Here is a 13,717-nt window from a genome sequence, read left to right as displayed (position 1 = left end):
GAAAAGTACAGTTTAAGCGAGACAACCTGTTCAGACTGAGTGCAATTCGCTTTCTCCCTTACCTTTTTGAACTTTTAAGTATGTTGGGTATTAGTCATATATACCAGATACTCTGGATTGAAAATGACCAAAGAGCCATGCCAGTAGAACACATGGGGTCCTCTGCTTTATAAAATAAACATTACTTATGATCAAGTACCTTGGCACTTTACTAAAGAGGCTTGACCATATATTTTGCTGCCATTTCACCAAATTGTAATATATTGAAGTTATATTGTGTCAACCATGTCAAGTTTTTGGACTATTTTTTTACAACAGAAAATCAATGCATACATACAATGTAATGTCCAAAGTAGATTTTTTTTTCTGCTGCTTGATAAAACAAAACAAAATATTGCCAAAAATATTTATTTTTCAAATCCAGAAGCCAAACAATAAGCCTTATTATAAATCATACAATAATCCATTTGAAAGACATATGTTGCTATGAGAAATGAGAAAGAGAAATAACCAACATCACTTCACAAATGACCCACATTCAAAAGCACAAAAGCATAATTATTCAAGTTTTAATCCAATCATTTTAATTAACCAATGAATGATATGTCTTGACATGAAAAAAAGTATGTTTTTTCTTTTAATGTCTGCAATACAGACACCATAAAGTCACAATCTGAGTTCTAGCCTGCTGTCTTGGCCTTTTCCACTGTAGCGTTGATCGTTGCCATGACTTCGTCAGCCATCTTTTGGAGGACGGTGCCATGTGGGGTGTTGAGAATGTGGACTGCCACCCCTCCCTCGTACACCTGACACACAAGCATAACAGTTATATGCATGCATGCTGTGTAGGGGTTGACCTCCAAGAGTAACCTTGACCTCCAGGGACTGTGGTCATGTGTAATACATGTTCCAAAGTAGTAAAAATCTTGACAAGGCTATTTTTAGCTCAACAATCCAAGCCATATGTACGGTGAAGACTTGTAGTATAATTATTGTATGTTCATTTTATGTATGATTATTTGAGGTTTTGTGACCTTTGCTTTTGATATTGCTGTGAACATGCTCAATTAATTAAATGTTTCTTAAACTAAGCAATGTACATTCATTAAAAAAAAATCTGTGCATGTAATATTTTTTGAGTGCTATAGATTATGTGACCTGTATATGTCTGTAGGTTTTAAGCATGACTCAATGTGATAATAATAATTGTCTGAAAGTAAGTAATTTTTAAATCTAGGGAAAGTTAAGCTTACATTAACCAAAGTTATCACTATATGTCAAGCATGATATACAGAACATATAAAAGCATTTACCTTAGACAATCCATAATCCCCCGGCATCTTGGAGCCTTTCTGGTTCTGCCGGCCCCTGATCAATGTGACTGGAGCCTTTACAGTCCCAGCTGTTGGCCTAAAGGTGCAAACGTTCATATACTGCTGGACATAGCGGGTGATGACCTCACGGACCTGGGGTGAGGTTAGACCAAGGGAGACCAATCTGGGAGACTGCTTCACTTCTGCCATTTTGGATAAAGTGCTGATGTTGTCATCATCATCATCAAAATTCTCCAGTACTTCTAAAGCCTAAAATGCAATGTTTTACACCAAGTATCAACATTTGATTTTTTTTAATTATATAAATGAGGTGCATTGTGTTTGGTTGGGTTGTGACAAAGCTAGGCAAGTTGGTTTTATCTGGATTTCCCAATTTCCCACACAACATAAGATCACACCCACACAATATTGTGCCAACGAGAGTGATTTATATGATGTAATTACTTGTTTCACAACTGTTGTAAAATAAATAAGTTAAAACTGATCAAACTAAATCCAACCTCTTCAGAAGTAACATCAAAACTCTGTAAGAACGAGATCAACGCCATTTCTTCCATCTCATCTTTGTCGTATTCCCCCTTTGATGAGACACAGTCATTTTCCCCAGCCATCACATACATCTGTGAGCCCTCTAAGCAGATAAGCTGTTTCACAAGGTCAAGGTCATCTGTGTCTAGTTGTAAGGTCATCTCTATGGCAACAGGGCAACCAAACTTGTGACCAATCAGAATGAATGGTTCACAATTGTTGTTCAAGCAGAGATTCTGAAACGGTGTTTTGAACCATTATAATTGACTGGTATATACCAAATATTGAAATAAACATTATTTTTAAGCAGTCATAAGGAAAGCAGTTACCAGCTCATTAACATTTTTTAAGTACATAATATAATTGTTATGAAAGGCTCAAGTGTAATCATTTTTTAACCATATTTTGAAGAATCTACAGAAACAAGCATTCTCTTAAGCAGGCAAAAGGTCACTGTTGAATTTTGACTTGCTGACCTCAAAATCAATAAGGTTCATTTGCAGATCATGACAACATCTTTAATGAGTTTAAGGGCCGTAGACCTAAGCATACTCTAGTTAACAATTGGACAAAGCTTTTTGTGTCCAAGGTCATATTGACCTTTGACCAACTGATCTCAGAATTAATAGGGATGACCAACCTGCAAGACCCAGCAAACTCTAGTTATCAATTTGACAAATAAGTGTTGACCTACAGACTCCAAAACCAATAGAAGCTATCTGCTTGTCATGACCAACCTCCTTACCAAGTTTGAGGACCTTAGGCCTTAGAGTACTCTAGTTATCTTTGGACGAGATTTGGTCTATTGACCAACATGATCTGACATGAAAAGCTAAGTACCCTCTAGTTCTCCGAAGGGAGGCATAAAAATTTTAAAGTTAAATAACAAAATGAAGCCTACCTGCAGGAAGTATCCAGCAAGGGCATTCACAGACATTGTGGGTGTGTCAGCAGTGACATGGAGGCCGTACACTGGGGCCTTTACCATTCTAGCTAGCTCTAACACCTCCCAAACAGTCTCTGTCAACAAGAAAAAGGTAACTTGCAATAGCTGAAGAAAACCATGCTTCAAGCACCGACCTTATCATTCAACCAAGGGCGTAACAAAACAAAATCAAAACCATAAATTTAAAGACAAGAGATGTTTGTCAAACATTATGCCCCACTGAGCGCCATGTTGTCAGGATTATATGGACAATTGAATGACATAGGATGCCATTGAGGCAGTTTTAAGATTATGACCATTCAAAGGATAGAGTGTGTTATGACCATGACCTTTGACTCAATGACCTCAAAATCCATAGGAGTCATCAGCTGGTCACCAAAAACCTGAATGTCAAGTTTGAGGGCCATAGGCATTGTCAAGTTATCACACAGAAAATCTTTTTTGGTTAAAGGTCAGCCTGACCTTGACCTTTGACCCAATGACCCCTAAAATCATAAGGGGTCATTTTCAGGTCAGACCCAAACTCCAGGTCAAGTTTGAGGGCCATGGGTGCAGGCATCATCGAGATATAATTCAAACAAATTTTTGCATTCACAGTCACTGTGACATTGACCTTTGACCTCTAAAATCAATAGGGGTCATCTATTGGTCAGGTCCAACCTCCAAGTCAAGTTTGAGGGCCATGGGTGCAGGCATTGTTGAGTTATCACTTGGACAACCTTTTATCATTCAAGGTCACTGTGACCTTGTCCTTTGGTCCAATGACCCCTAAAATCAATAGCGGTCATCTACTGGTCAGGCCCAACCTCCAAGTCAATTTTGAGGGCCATGGGTGCAGGCATTATTGAGTTATCAGTAGGACAACCTTTTATCATTTAAGTTCACTGTGACCTTGACCTTTGGCCTGATGACCCCTAAAATCAATAAGGGTCACCTACTGGCCAGGTCCAACCTTCAAGTCAAGTTTTAGGGCCATGGGTGCAGGCATTGTAATCAGTAGGACAACCTTTTATCATTCAAGGTCACTGTGACCTTGACTTTTGGCCCAATGACCCCTAAAATTAATAGAGGTCATTTACTGGTCAGGCCCAACCTCCAAGTCAAGTTTGAGGGCCATGGGTGCAAGCATTGTTGAGTTATCAGTCAGACAAGTGCTTATCATTCAAGGTCACTATGACCAAGACCTTTGGCCCAATGACCCCTAAAATCAATAGGGGTCATCTACTGGTCAGGCCCAACCTCCAAGTCACGTTTTAGGGCCATGGGTGGAGGCATTGTTGAGTTATGACTCGACAACCTTTAACCAATCAAGGTCACTGTGACCTTGACCTTAAGCCTGATGACCGGTCATCTACTGACCAGGCCCAACTTTCATATCAAGTTTGATGACCATAGGTCTAGGCATTGTTGAGTTATCACTCGGACAAGCTTTAAAATCATTTTATCATTAAAGGTCACCTTGACCTTGACCTTTGACCTGATGAGCCCTAAAAAAAATAGGGGTCATCTACTGGTCAGGCCCAACCTTCATGTCAAGTTTGATGACTATACGTCTAGGAATTATTGAGTTATCACTCGGACAAGCTTTGGTCTACCGACGGAACGACTGACTGACCTACCGACCGACATGTGCAAAGCAATATAGCCCTTTTCTTCGAAGGGGGCATAATAATAATCAGACATGTATAATTGAAATGTAAAATTGAAATCAATCAAGATTAAAACTTCTGGATAGTAATTTAAAAAATTACCATCATTGTATATAATATAGACAGGCATTGCAGGTTGAGGCCAACTGTTCAGCTTAACTATCATTTGTTGGTCACTGAAAGATGGTAGGAGAGGCCTCAACTTCTTGTTGTCTGAATCAGTCAAGTCGGCCATTGAGTGGTTCTCAGTTTCCTCTTCACTTTTCTTATCATCAGTACTTTCTGGCAGTAAGTCGAGCAATTCTTCGACCTTCATATGCTTCAACTGCAAGAGGGAGTTTATAGCTCATGATACAAGTGATCTTCATATCAGATATTCCATACACACAACGTTTTAAAAGCACATTCCAACGATAAATACTTCATTTTACTTCATGATTTAAAGCAAAGACAAATTAGTTAAACATTGTATGTATTTTTTTTATATTATAAATAGTCAAATGTATGCTTCTACCTCTTGGGATGTGAACCATGCCAGTTTGTCAACATGCAGTTTAAGCTCTGCAATGTCCAGTATGTCTAACCCCAGCTGATTCAGGCTCAGGGACCCTTCCAAACTGGACATGTCAAGCACACCTGGAGGACACAGTAAACTGTTATTGTTCCATTTCAACTGGGTATTTATTATACAAAAAGAACGCAGCATATTTTTAGCCATATATATATATATTTATTGTTGCCAAAGTCACAATATTTCTAAACCATCAGCATAATTTTCTTATTGGCCTCTAACAACCAATAAACTTTAATTGCATATACCAAGCTAATGCATACTTTTCGAGCTATCACAGGATCAATGTTCTTTCCAAATTGAGGGAAAACATTAACACTATGTTGTCATAGAAACCACATGACCTTATGGCCTTCTAACCACATATCATGTTTACCATGTTTACATACTTCTCAAGTTATAGCAGGATCCATTCAATAAGAGTAATATTTTCACTGTTACTGTTGCCATAGCAACCACAAAATGTCATCTCATAAAAATCCTGCCCGAAAGTGGTATTTTCACCATTTTTGTTGCCATAGCATAAAAAAGATAGAAACATTTGTGCAAATTGTTCCTGGTGACCTTCTTTTAACATAGATAAATCAAGTTACCAATGTAGCTTTTATATGGTTTTGAGTTAAACCAAAATCCTGCCAAAGAGAAGTATTTTCACTATGATGTTGCCATTGCATCAATTAATTTGGTCGAACAGAACAATGAGGTGCATAATCTCTTAATAGCCCTCTATCCACACGCTAAAGTTCATTTACCTAGCTTGCATTTTTTTTTAGTTATTTCAGCATTTCTTTGGACAGACAGACGTACCAACAATAATGGTTGATGAGGTTTCTAATTCTTTAAATATAGCTTGTAATCAGGAGGTTGTAGGAGCTTTTCATGTGGAAAACTATACAAAAAAGCCCCTAAACCTAATGTCAATATAAATTATAAACCTAGATGTTGGTGCCGACAAGCTGACAGACAGATGGACCGAGAGTAAACCTATAGACAAAATCCCTCTGTAGTCTGGCAAAATTAATATAACTGTTTCAGTTATAATATAGTAAAAGATTTAAAGTTTGAAAGTTATCCTAATAAAAAAAAATACTTAAAACTTGTAAAAACAAAAGCTGTCACAGTAAGTGACAAATGCATCCAAAGTGCCATCTACATCAATGGAAAATGCAATTACTTATGTGTCTACATTTAGGACGTTTGACTCTCACTTGACACATCACCTCTGCCTACCAAACACATGTGCCAATTTATTTTAGAATCCCTGTTCATGACAGTTACAAATTGGACACAATAAACTATACTTTTTCAGCATACATGTATATATTATTATGTAACAGTCCATAATGCTACGTCTGTAAGCCAAACATCACCTTAATGCATCAAACACATGTGCCTATTTATATTAAAATACTGTTATCTTAATATGGCCACCTTAGTGGGGGGACAAACATTCCACCTATACTATTGTTTACTATTTTGACTACAAACTTAATGCTTAGAAAAACAAATCACCTGATAATCTGCACAAACACTCCAAGGTGGTTTCATTTTTGGCCTTTCTTTCTTGTGTTCCCCCTGCATCCAGGCATAAATCACATTCAGTGCAGTCCTGCAACATAGCTGCCTCAAGGTCATTTGGTGGTAGTCGCCAAGGAGATGGACATCCAATTTGTTGATGGTCAACCAGTTTAATGACTTGGACTGGAAGGATATTTAAATTATGTGTAACTTTACAGCATTAAAATTAATAATATTTTTCAGTACAAGTATATCATACAACGAGTTATTATTTGGTAGATACATTGAAGTTCTCAACAATTCAAACATTTTGCAATGCTAAATCACCTTTGTAATTTTCATCGATCTTGCCCTCACACCATTCCAACAGTTCTGTTGACTGGCTATCCCTCCTAAACACAATAAACCAGTTGATGCTCCTGCATGTATCCCTCACAACAGTTTCTAGGTTTTTGACCCTGGAGTAGCAATCCTCTCCCTGTAAAAAGATGATGGATGTCTTATGCCTTAAAAAAATTAATGCCTTAATTAATTTTCAAGACTTGAATGAGGGCTGTCCCACTAAATCGTAGACTTTGTTGAAAAATTATATGACGTCACATTTTTCACAAACTGCCCAAAAAAACATTTACAATATTGCCCTCATTTCTGACAAATTCTTTATTTATTAACAAGCATGCATTCCCAATGATTCATAAACACAAATTAAGGATCCCTAACTGTCACAAAATACGCTGATCCTAATTTTAAAACACCAAGTTTGCCTTAGTTTGGTGATAAGTGGTTGTTCGTTAAATCAAAACCAAAATTAGAGAGCAACAATGGTAAAAACAATTGCCAATTCAAGGGTTATAACTCTCAAGTGACTAAGGCGACATGGCTGGTCATCAATCCTGACCAAGATATTCTGCCCAAATACATTCTGGCCAAATTTGGTGATGATTGGAAAACAGCTTCTAGATTAATTGATCTGACAAGACTAGTTTTAGGTAACTTATATTATGGGTGATTACTCAAGCAATAGGGCTTGTTAGAGAACTTGTCCAAAATTTATTTCCATACCCATTCTGACCATATTTGGTGATGATTGGCAAAAGCTTCAAAAGCTAGAGGGGACAAGACTGAATTGATGTATTTCTAAAAGTAAAGGGCAATAACACTTGAGTGACTATAGCCATATGGCTGGTTATCTTACTTGTCTGAGAAATTATGCCAATACACATTCCGACTAAATTGAGTGATGATTGGACAAAGGCTCCTAGAATTAATAAGCGGGCAAGACCAATTTTAAGAAATAACTAAAATGAAAGGACAATAACGCTCGATATAGAGACTAGACCAATATGGCTGGTTCTTGTCCAAGATATTATACCAATACACATTCTGACCAAACTGGGCGATGATTAGACAAAGTATTCTTAAGTTATTGAAAGGACACCATACTGGACACTGCCCGACCACCCACCGTAGGTAAAACTATAATACATGTATGTCCTGTTTGTTTTTTTAAAAACCGGCTTATAAAAACCAATTTTACATGTAATGATTGTTTAATTTGTTAATTAATACTAGATTTGGTCAAATATAACTTGATTATGAAGATTGTTATAGGCTGATCAATATGATTCACTCTCAACATTGTTACAGAAGGAAACCAGTACTTGTGTCCTCTATGAGAGGTCAATATAATATGATCCTTGTGAGATTAAAACCCATGAGCTCTTTGATGAAAAGCTGACATCTCCATCCATCGACCACTCTCAACCTCAAAATATTGTTCAATTAGGACCATTCTTACCATTTTTATATCAAATATTCCTCCTACTGGTCCCAGTTTCTTGGCATCAGTTATCAGCACAACTGCACAGAACTGGGTACCAGTGATTCTCTCAGAAACCATTACTGTAACACCCATTTTCTTCCACTCACGAAGTTTCCGTTGTTCGTATCCTGTCTCTTTTCCTGAAATGTGAATACAATTTTCTTGTATCAAGTGTATAATCGTATAATACTTTTATAATACATTTTAAGGGCAAAACTGATTTACCAGTAAGTCATTAACACTGAAAGCTAGATTATGCAATTTTAGAATGTTGACAATCATCCATATATCTAGTAGATCCTGAATCTATAAACCGCAACCAGAGAAATATTTACTTTAATTAGAACTCTAAACCAAGTCTTAGAGGTTTAATATAAGAATTTATAAGAATATATTGTTGATTAGTTTGATAAGTAAAAGGAGAGCTATTAGATATGCTGAATTCACATTGGCTATTCCTAACCCCCACCTGAGTCAGCTGTAAGGAGGAGCTTCCTGGCCCCACGCTGTACAAGCCAGTGAGCCAGCTGCAGCCCCAGCTCCCCAAGGCCTCCCAGGACAACATACACCTTGTGCGGGGCAAGTAACAGGCGCGTCACGGCCTCCACTTCCAGGGGACCTGGCTTGCTTTCTCCTAGCTGGATGACAAAACCAGGATTGAAATCTGTTTGGATTCATTCAATATTTAAAAACTGAGAAGCATGATTTTTAAAACTAATGTTATTAGAAATAGTCTTAATCAAGTTTGTTAGATGATATAATGCCTTAATCAATTACTTCAACAAATGATGAATCCATTTTTCATGTATTTATGCTGTATAACACATGATGACATGTGAGCAAATACAATGTATTAAACTAGCTCTTCTCTGAAATCAACTGATTATTATTTAATGTTGTAGAATGGTTCCCGACAACATGCATTTGTATAAAAAAATTGTTAGTATGGCCTACACCAGTGGTTAAATAATGTTGTGCTAATGCAATCAGAGTGCAGTTCTGATATTAACAAGAATGGCATGAGGATCATACAATGTGAATGTCAAGCTTTCTATTTACAGAAGACAAGATGAATGTAAATATAAGATGTAAAGTAGTAAAATCATGTATCATCAATTTGCTTTGAAAAACTAATAAATGTAAACATTACTATACCTTCAAGACCACGGAATCTGAAGGATGGGCCTCCTTGTAGCTGATGGCCTGATGTACCTTATCCACCTCAAACAATTTGGAAGAGAAAGGCCTCACGGCTCCAGAATCGATACCTTAGATGTGAAAGGAAGATTTAATATTCTTTGAATTGATGTAAAATGAATGGTAAAACATTGCAATCCTTTTTTAATGTAACAAACCCAACGTTTTCATTTCTCTGAGGCTCTGTGAATGTCAGCTTTATCTTATACTGTTGTTAACTTCTCTCAGTACAACTCATGAAACCCTTACTTATACTGCTGCTTGAAATAATCTTCAACCAGCAACTTAACCTAACCTTGTTATTAACCTCAAGCAAGCTGAGCTGGCTGCTTATCTCTCAAAACATCTTAAGCATAAAACATTTTATTATCTTTCTTCATTTAGCTAAGTCTTCCTCCTTCAACTTTATTTAAGAAAACAAAAAAATAATTCTTTCTTTTTTATAAAAAATTCCTTTTAAAATCTGAGCACTTTTTTAAAGGAGAACTTAACAATAAAAAATAAAAATAAAATATATTCCAAAACAAAAATTGTGTGCTCAGCCTGATCCTGGTATAAAAGACTTAGGGCCTGCCTGTTAATACCCAGCCACTAAAAACATCAGCCAGCTTATACCCTCAAGCCAGCAAACAACTTACCTTCAGCCAGCAGCAGAGCGGCATGATGTTCAATTTCCCTGTCCAGCCTGTCTATACTGATGTGACAGAGGCGACAATTCCTCTGTAGCAGGCTAATAAGCACCGTCCCTTGACCTTCATCGGCTGGTACATTTCCTGTGGTGTGGCACTGCATTAGACTCCCACCATCCCTTACTAGTGGGCACACAGTCTGCAGGCTGCCTGGCTCACCACAGTGGAACACTATATCCACTCCTAGCATAAAAAATAGAATTAAGGTTCCTGTACACTGCACTTCCTCTCATTATGATCTATCACTGTATGAAGTTTTATTAAATTCCATCCAATAGGTTTCAAGTTATGCTCCGGACAAGAAAAAGTAACAAAGGCCAGTAACTCTGTAATTAGCTGAAATAGAATTGCGGTTCCTGTATACTGCACTTTCTCTCATTATGATCTATCACTGTATGAAGCTTTATTAAATTCCATCCAATAGTTTTCAAGTTATGCTTGGGACAAGAAAAAAGTATTAAAGGCCATAACTCTGTTATTAGCTAAAATAGAGTCATGGTTCTTGTGCACTGCACTTTCTCTCATTGTGCTTTACCATTGTATGAAGTTTCAATAAATACCATCTAGTAGTTTGCAAGTTAATGTCTGGAAAAAAAATTGACAGCAAAAAAAAAACAAATAAAGGGCAATAACTCAGTAATTAGCTAAAGTAGAGTTATGGTTCTTGAACACTGCACTTCCTCTCATTCTGCTTTACCATTGTATGAAGTTCCAATGAATTCCATCCAGTACTTTTCAAGTTATACTCCGGACAAAAAAAAGTAACAAAGGGCAATAACTCAGTAATAAGCAAGAATAGAGTTATGGTTATTATACACTGCACTTCCTCTCATTATGCCCTACCATTGTATGAAGTTTAATCAAATTCCATCCAGTAGTTTTTAAGTTATGCTCCGGACAAGGTAAATTGCAACGGACCGACCGACAAACCCACCGACCACAGGGTGACTCCAATATACCCCCTTCAAACTTTGTTTGTTGGGGGTATTAATATCAGTTTTTTTAAGCTGGCCCTTCGCAATTTTTAAATCAGTATCAGTTATACAACTATTTAGTTTTAACAGAAAAATGTCAGACCTGAAAAGAAAGATTTAAACTTGTCATACTGTTGATATTACTTTCTATTAGGGATGCAAACGGATATTGGAATATTAGATCAAACCTTTGGTATTCGAATGTCAACAACGGTATTCGAATATTTGATTGTTTTTTTGTTGAATAAATAAAATAACCAACCTTTTGCCTTCAACTGTGTTGTTGTATATGAAATTTGTTTGTCTTGTTTCACAACGATTGGCCACTAATACAAGAGGTGTGAATGTGATGACAAAACACTATACATGCGTCATATGTCAATTAGGGCATATGCCATGGTCAGGTACTAAACAGTCCCAGTAATTTAACAATAACTGACTATTTGACAAGTGACTTAACACAAGTTTCAAATTTTTACAGTGAAATTTAAATGAACAGGCCAATTAAGGTCATAGGGAATCGGCATTCACACGATATTGTTGTCTTAACTTCCAATTAAGTTGTACATATTGTTTTTAAATTGCTGTGACGATATGAATGCGATGTTCTGCTTACATGTATGTGCCACAAACTGTGTTTTCCGTCTTTCAATATTTCGGTCATGCTTTGAAATGTAACTGTATGGTATAGAATTTTAGGATGTATTTCCTGTATTGTTGTATAATGGTTGAGTCAAAATCCATGCTTGTTTTTATTTTTTTATTTTACTAATTCCGGAGTAGGTTTGGTTTTTTCATAGTTATATATAGTAAAGGTCAATCCCAGAACAAGGCTGCTCGTCATACAGAAAACCCTTCTGTTATTTTAAAACGTCATAAAACGTGAAATATGAATGCAGTGGAATTGAAATTATTAGATTTTGTGTTGTGTTTGTTCAAAATGTATTGCCTTTTGTTGGGATGGGGAATTTCAGAGGCTAATTTAGGGAAGAATCAGGATCTGTCAAGTGTACCGGCTACAAAAAATAAGGGTATAAAGGCCTAGTCTATAACTATAGCAAATAATAATAGTTAACTACAACTTCTTAAAGATTCATTTTGGTAATCTAATATTTGATCCAAAGAATTACTGAATAATAGAATATCAATTTTGGCATTTGTTTGCATCCATTACTTTCTATACAGGTATACAATTGCATTATCATGAAGCATAACAACATAACATGTAAACCTTGTCCATTGGTTCTTCGCAAAACTTCCCCGTGCATATCCTGCTTTAAGAATGTCCAATCTTTTAAATCCTGGAAGTCTTCCAGTAACATAATTTTGTGCTTGTCAGTTTCTGCTGCCACATACACAGAGCAGGCATACTGCATGGCCACCGCCACCCCTGCACGACCCTCAGCTCCTGATCCTACCACAAGTACACTCTGGAAATGTGTACAACATACACACAGATGTAATATTGACTTGATTTTGTAAAAGTGGTATGTTCTTGTTAATCTTCAGTCAATTAGTATGTATTATCTTTCATAAACTAAAGCTCTACTAAAGCCCAAGACATTCACCAACTATATTATGTGTGTTATGATTAATCTTTATAAACTTTGTTTTTTGACCTTATGAGTCTAAAAGATGCCATATTGTACCTTATTCTTGTCAATCCCTGCCCTCTGCACCAGGGCATGGTAAGCCTGGAAATATGGTAGAGGCACCGTGCTGGCTTCCTGCAGGCTCCAAGAATCAAGAACCCGCCACTGGTGAACCTTCTCTGCATACACTTTGGTGGCCATTGCCTTAACAAATAATTCATATCTGGTGTTAACATTCCCACTGACCACAACTCATTAATGTCTCACTGACCACAACTCATTAATGTTTATTTTTTATCATGTATGATAATTTAAAGGACTATATCACTGCAAAAGTTCCAACCATTAATAAGCACAAACTATATGGGCATTTTTATTAAATCTGTTAAAATGTACAAGGTCTGGTTATGTTTGTAGAAAAAATAAAAACATCCATCAAAATAAGTCCTACCCCTGTAGGCACAAATCCGATCACCCTCTTTCCACTGTTGTCATATCCACTGAACATCTTTCCCAGTCCCTGTCCTTCCCAGTCCACTAGTCCTCTGCCTTGGGGGTTCATGTTCCTTCCCCACCCACCCCTCACTATGGCTACATCATTCTCCCCTATCGTACAGAAGCGGGGATAGCAGAGCACATGATCTTCACTGTTACCAAGGTAACTGGGGTAGGTCAACAAGGAGGACACCCATCTGGGGTTGGAAGCTTTTCTTGGTATGGCTAGGTATGCAGACTTTGTCACATGCACTGCTTTAAAATCTGAAAAGAAATAAAGAATTTAAAACTTTCCAATACATAAAAGAAAAAAAATCAAACTAAATTTACAGCCTGCACAATAAATGTTGACTCTCTCCAAATTTATTAAGATATTTGGATTTTATAATTTAAATCTTAAAT

General features: G+C 36.8%; 1 protein-coding gene across 1 annotated transcript in view; it reads right to left on the bottom strand.

Annotated features, from left to right (window-relative positions):
- Window positions 1–555: 555 nt before the first annotated feature.
- Window positions 556–13,717, bottom strand: part of LOC128216356 (fatty acid synthase-like) — a 38,678-nt gene continuing 25,516 nt past the window's right edge. Inside the window, exons 18-32 of the mRNA XM_052922917.1 lie at window positions 13,272–13,579; window positions 12,878–13,024; window positions 12,460–12,658; window positions 10,204–10,437; window positions 9,524–9,636; window positions 8,838–9,006; window positions 8,345–8,508; window positions 6,874–7,024; window positions 6,541–6,729; window positions 4,972–5,093; window positions 4,560–4,782; window positions 2,764–2,882; window positions 1,835–2,098; window positions 1,314–1,583; window positions 556–806 (exon numbers count right to left, since the gene is read on the bottom strand). Coding sequence (XP_052778877.1) covers window positions 681–806; window positions 1,314–1,583; window positions 1,835–2,098; window positions 2,764–2,882; window positions 4,560–4,782; window positions 4,972–5,093; window positions 6,541–6,729; window positions 6,874–7,024; window positions 8,345–8,508; window positions 8,838–9,006; window positions 9,524–9,636; window positions 10,204–10,437; window positions 12,460–12,658; window positions 12,878–13,024; window positions 13,272–13,579 — 2,798 coding nt within the window. The 3' untranslated portion in view covers window positions 556–680. The remainder of the gene's footprint in view (window positions 807–1,313; window positions 1,584–1,834; window positions 2,099–2,763; window positions 2,883–4,559; window positions 4,783–4,971; window positions 5,094–6,540; window positions 6,730–6,873; window positions 7,025–8,344; window positions 8,509–8,837; window positions 9,007–9,523; window positions 9,637–10,203; window positions 10,438–12,459; window positions 12,659–12,877; window positions 13,025–13,271; window positions 13,580–13,717) is intronic.

The sequence above is a fragment of the Mya arenaria genome, chromosome 2, assembly GCF_026914265.1.
Source record: "Mya arenaria isolate MELC-2E11 chromosome 2, ASM2691426v1".
In the NCBI taxonomy this organism is placed as follows: domain Eukaryota; kingdom Metazoa; phylum Mollusca; class Bivalvia; order Myida; family Myidae; genus Mya; species Mya arenaria.
The sequence above is the reverse complement of the archived record's forward strand: the minus strand, read 5'-3'. Positions and strand labels throughout refer to the sequence as shown.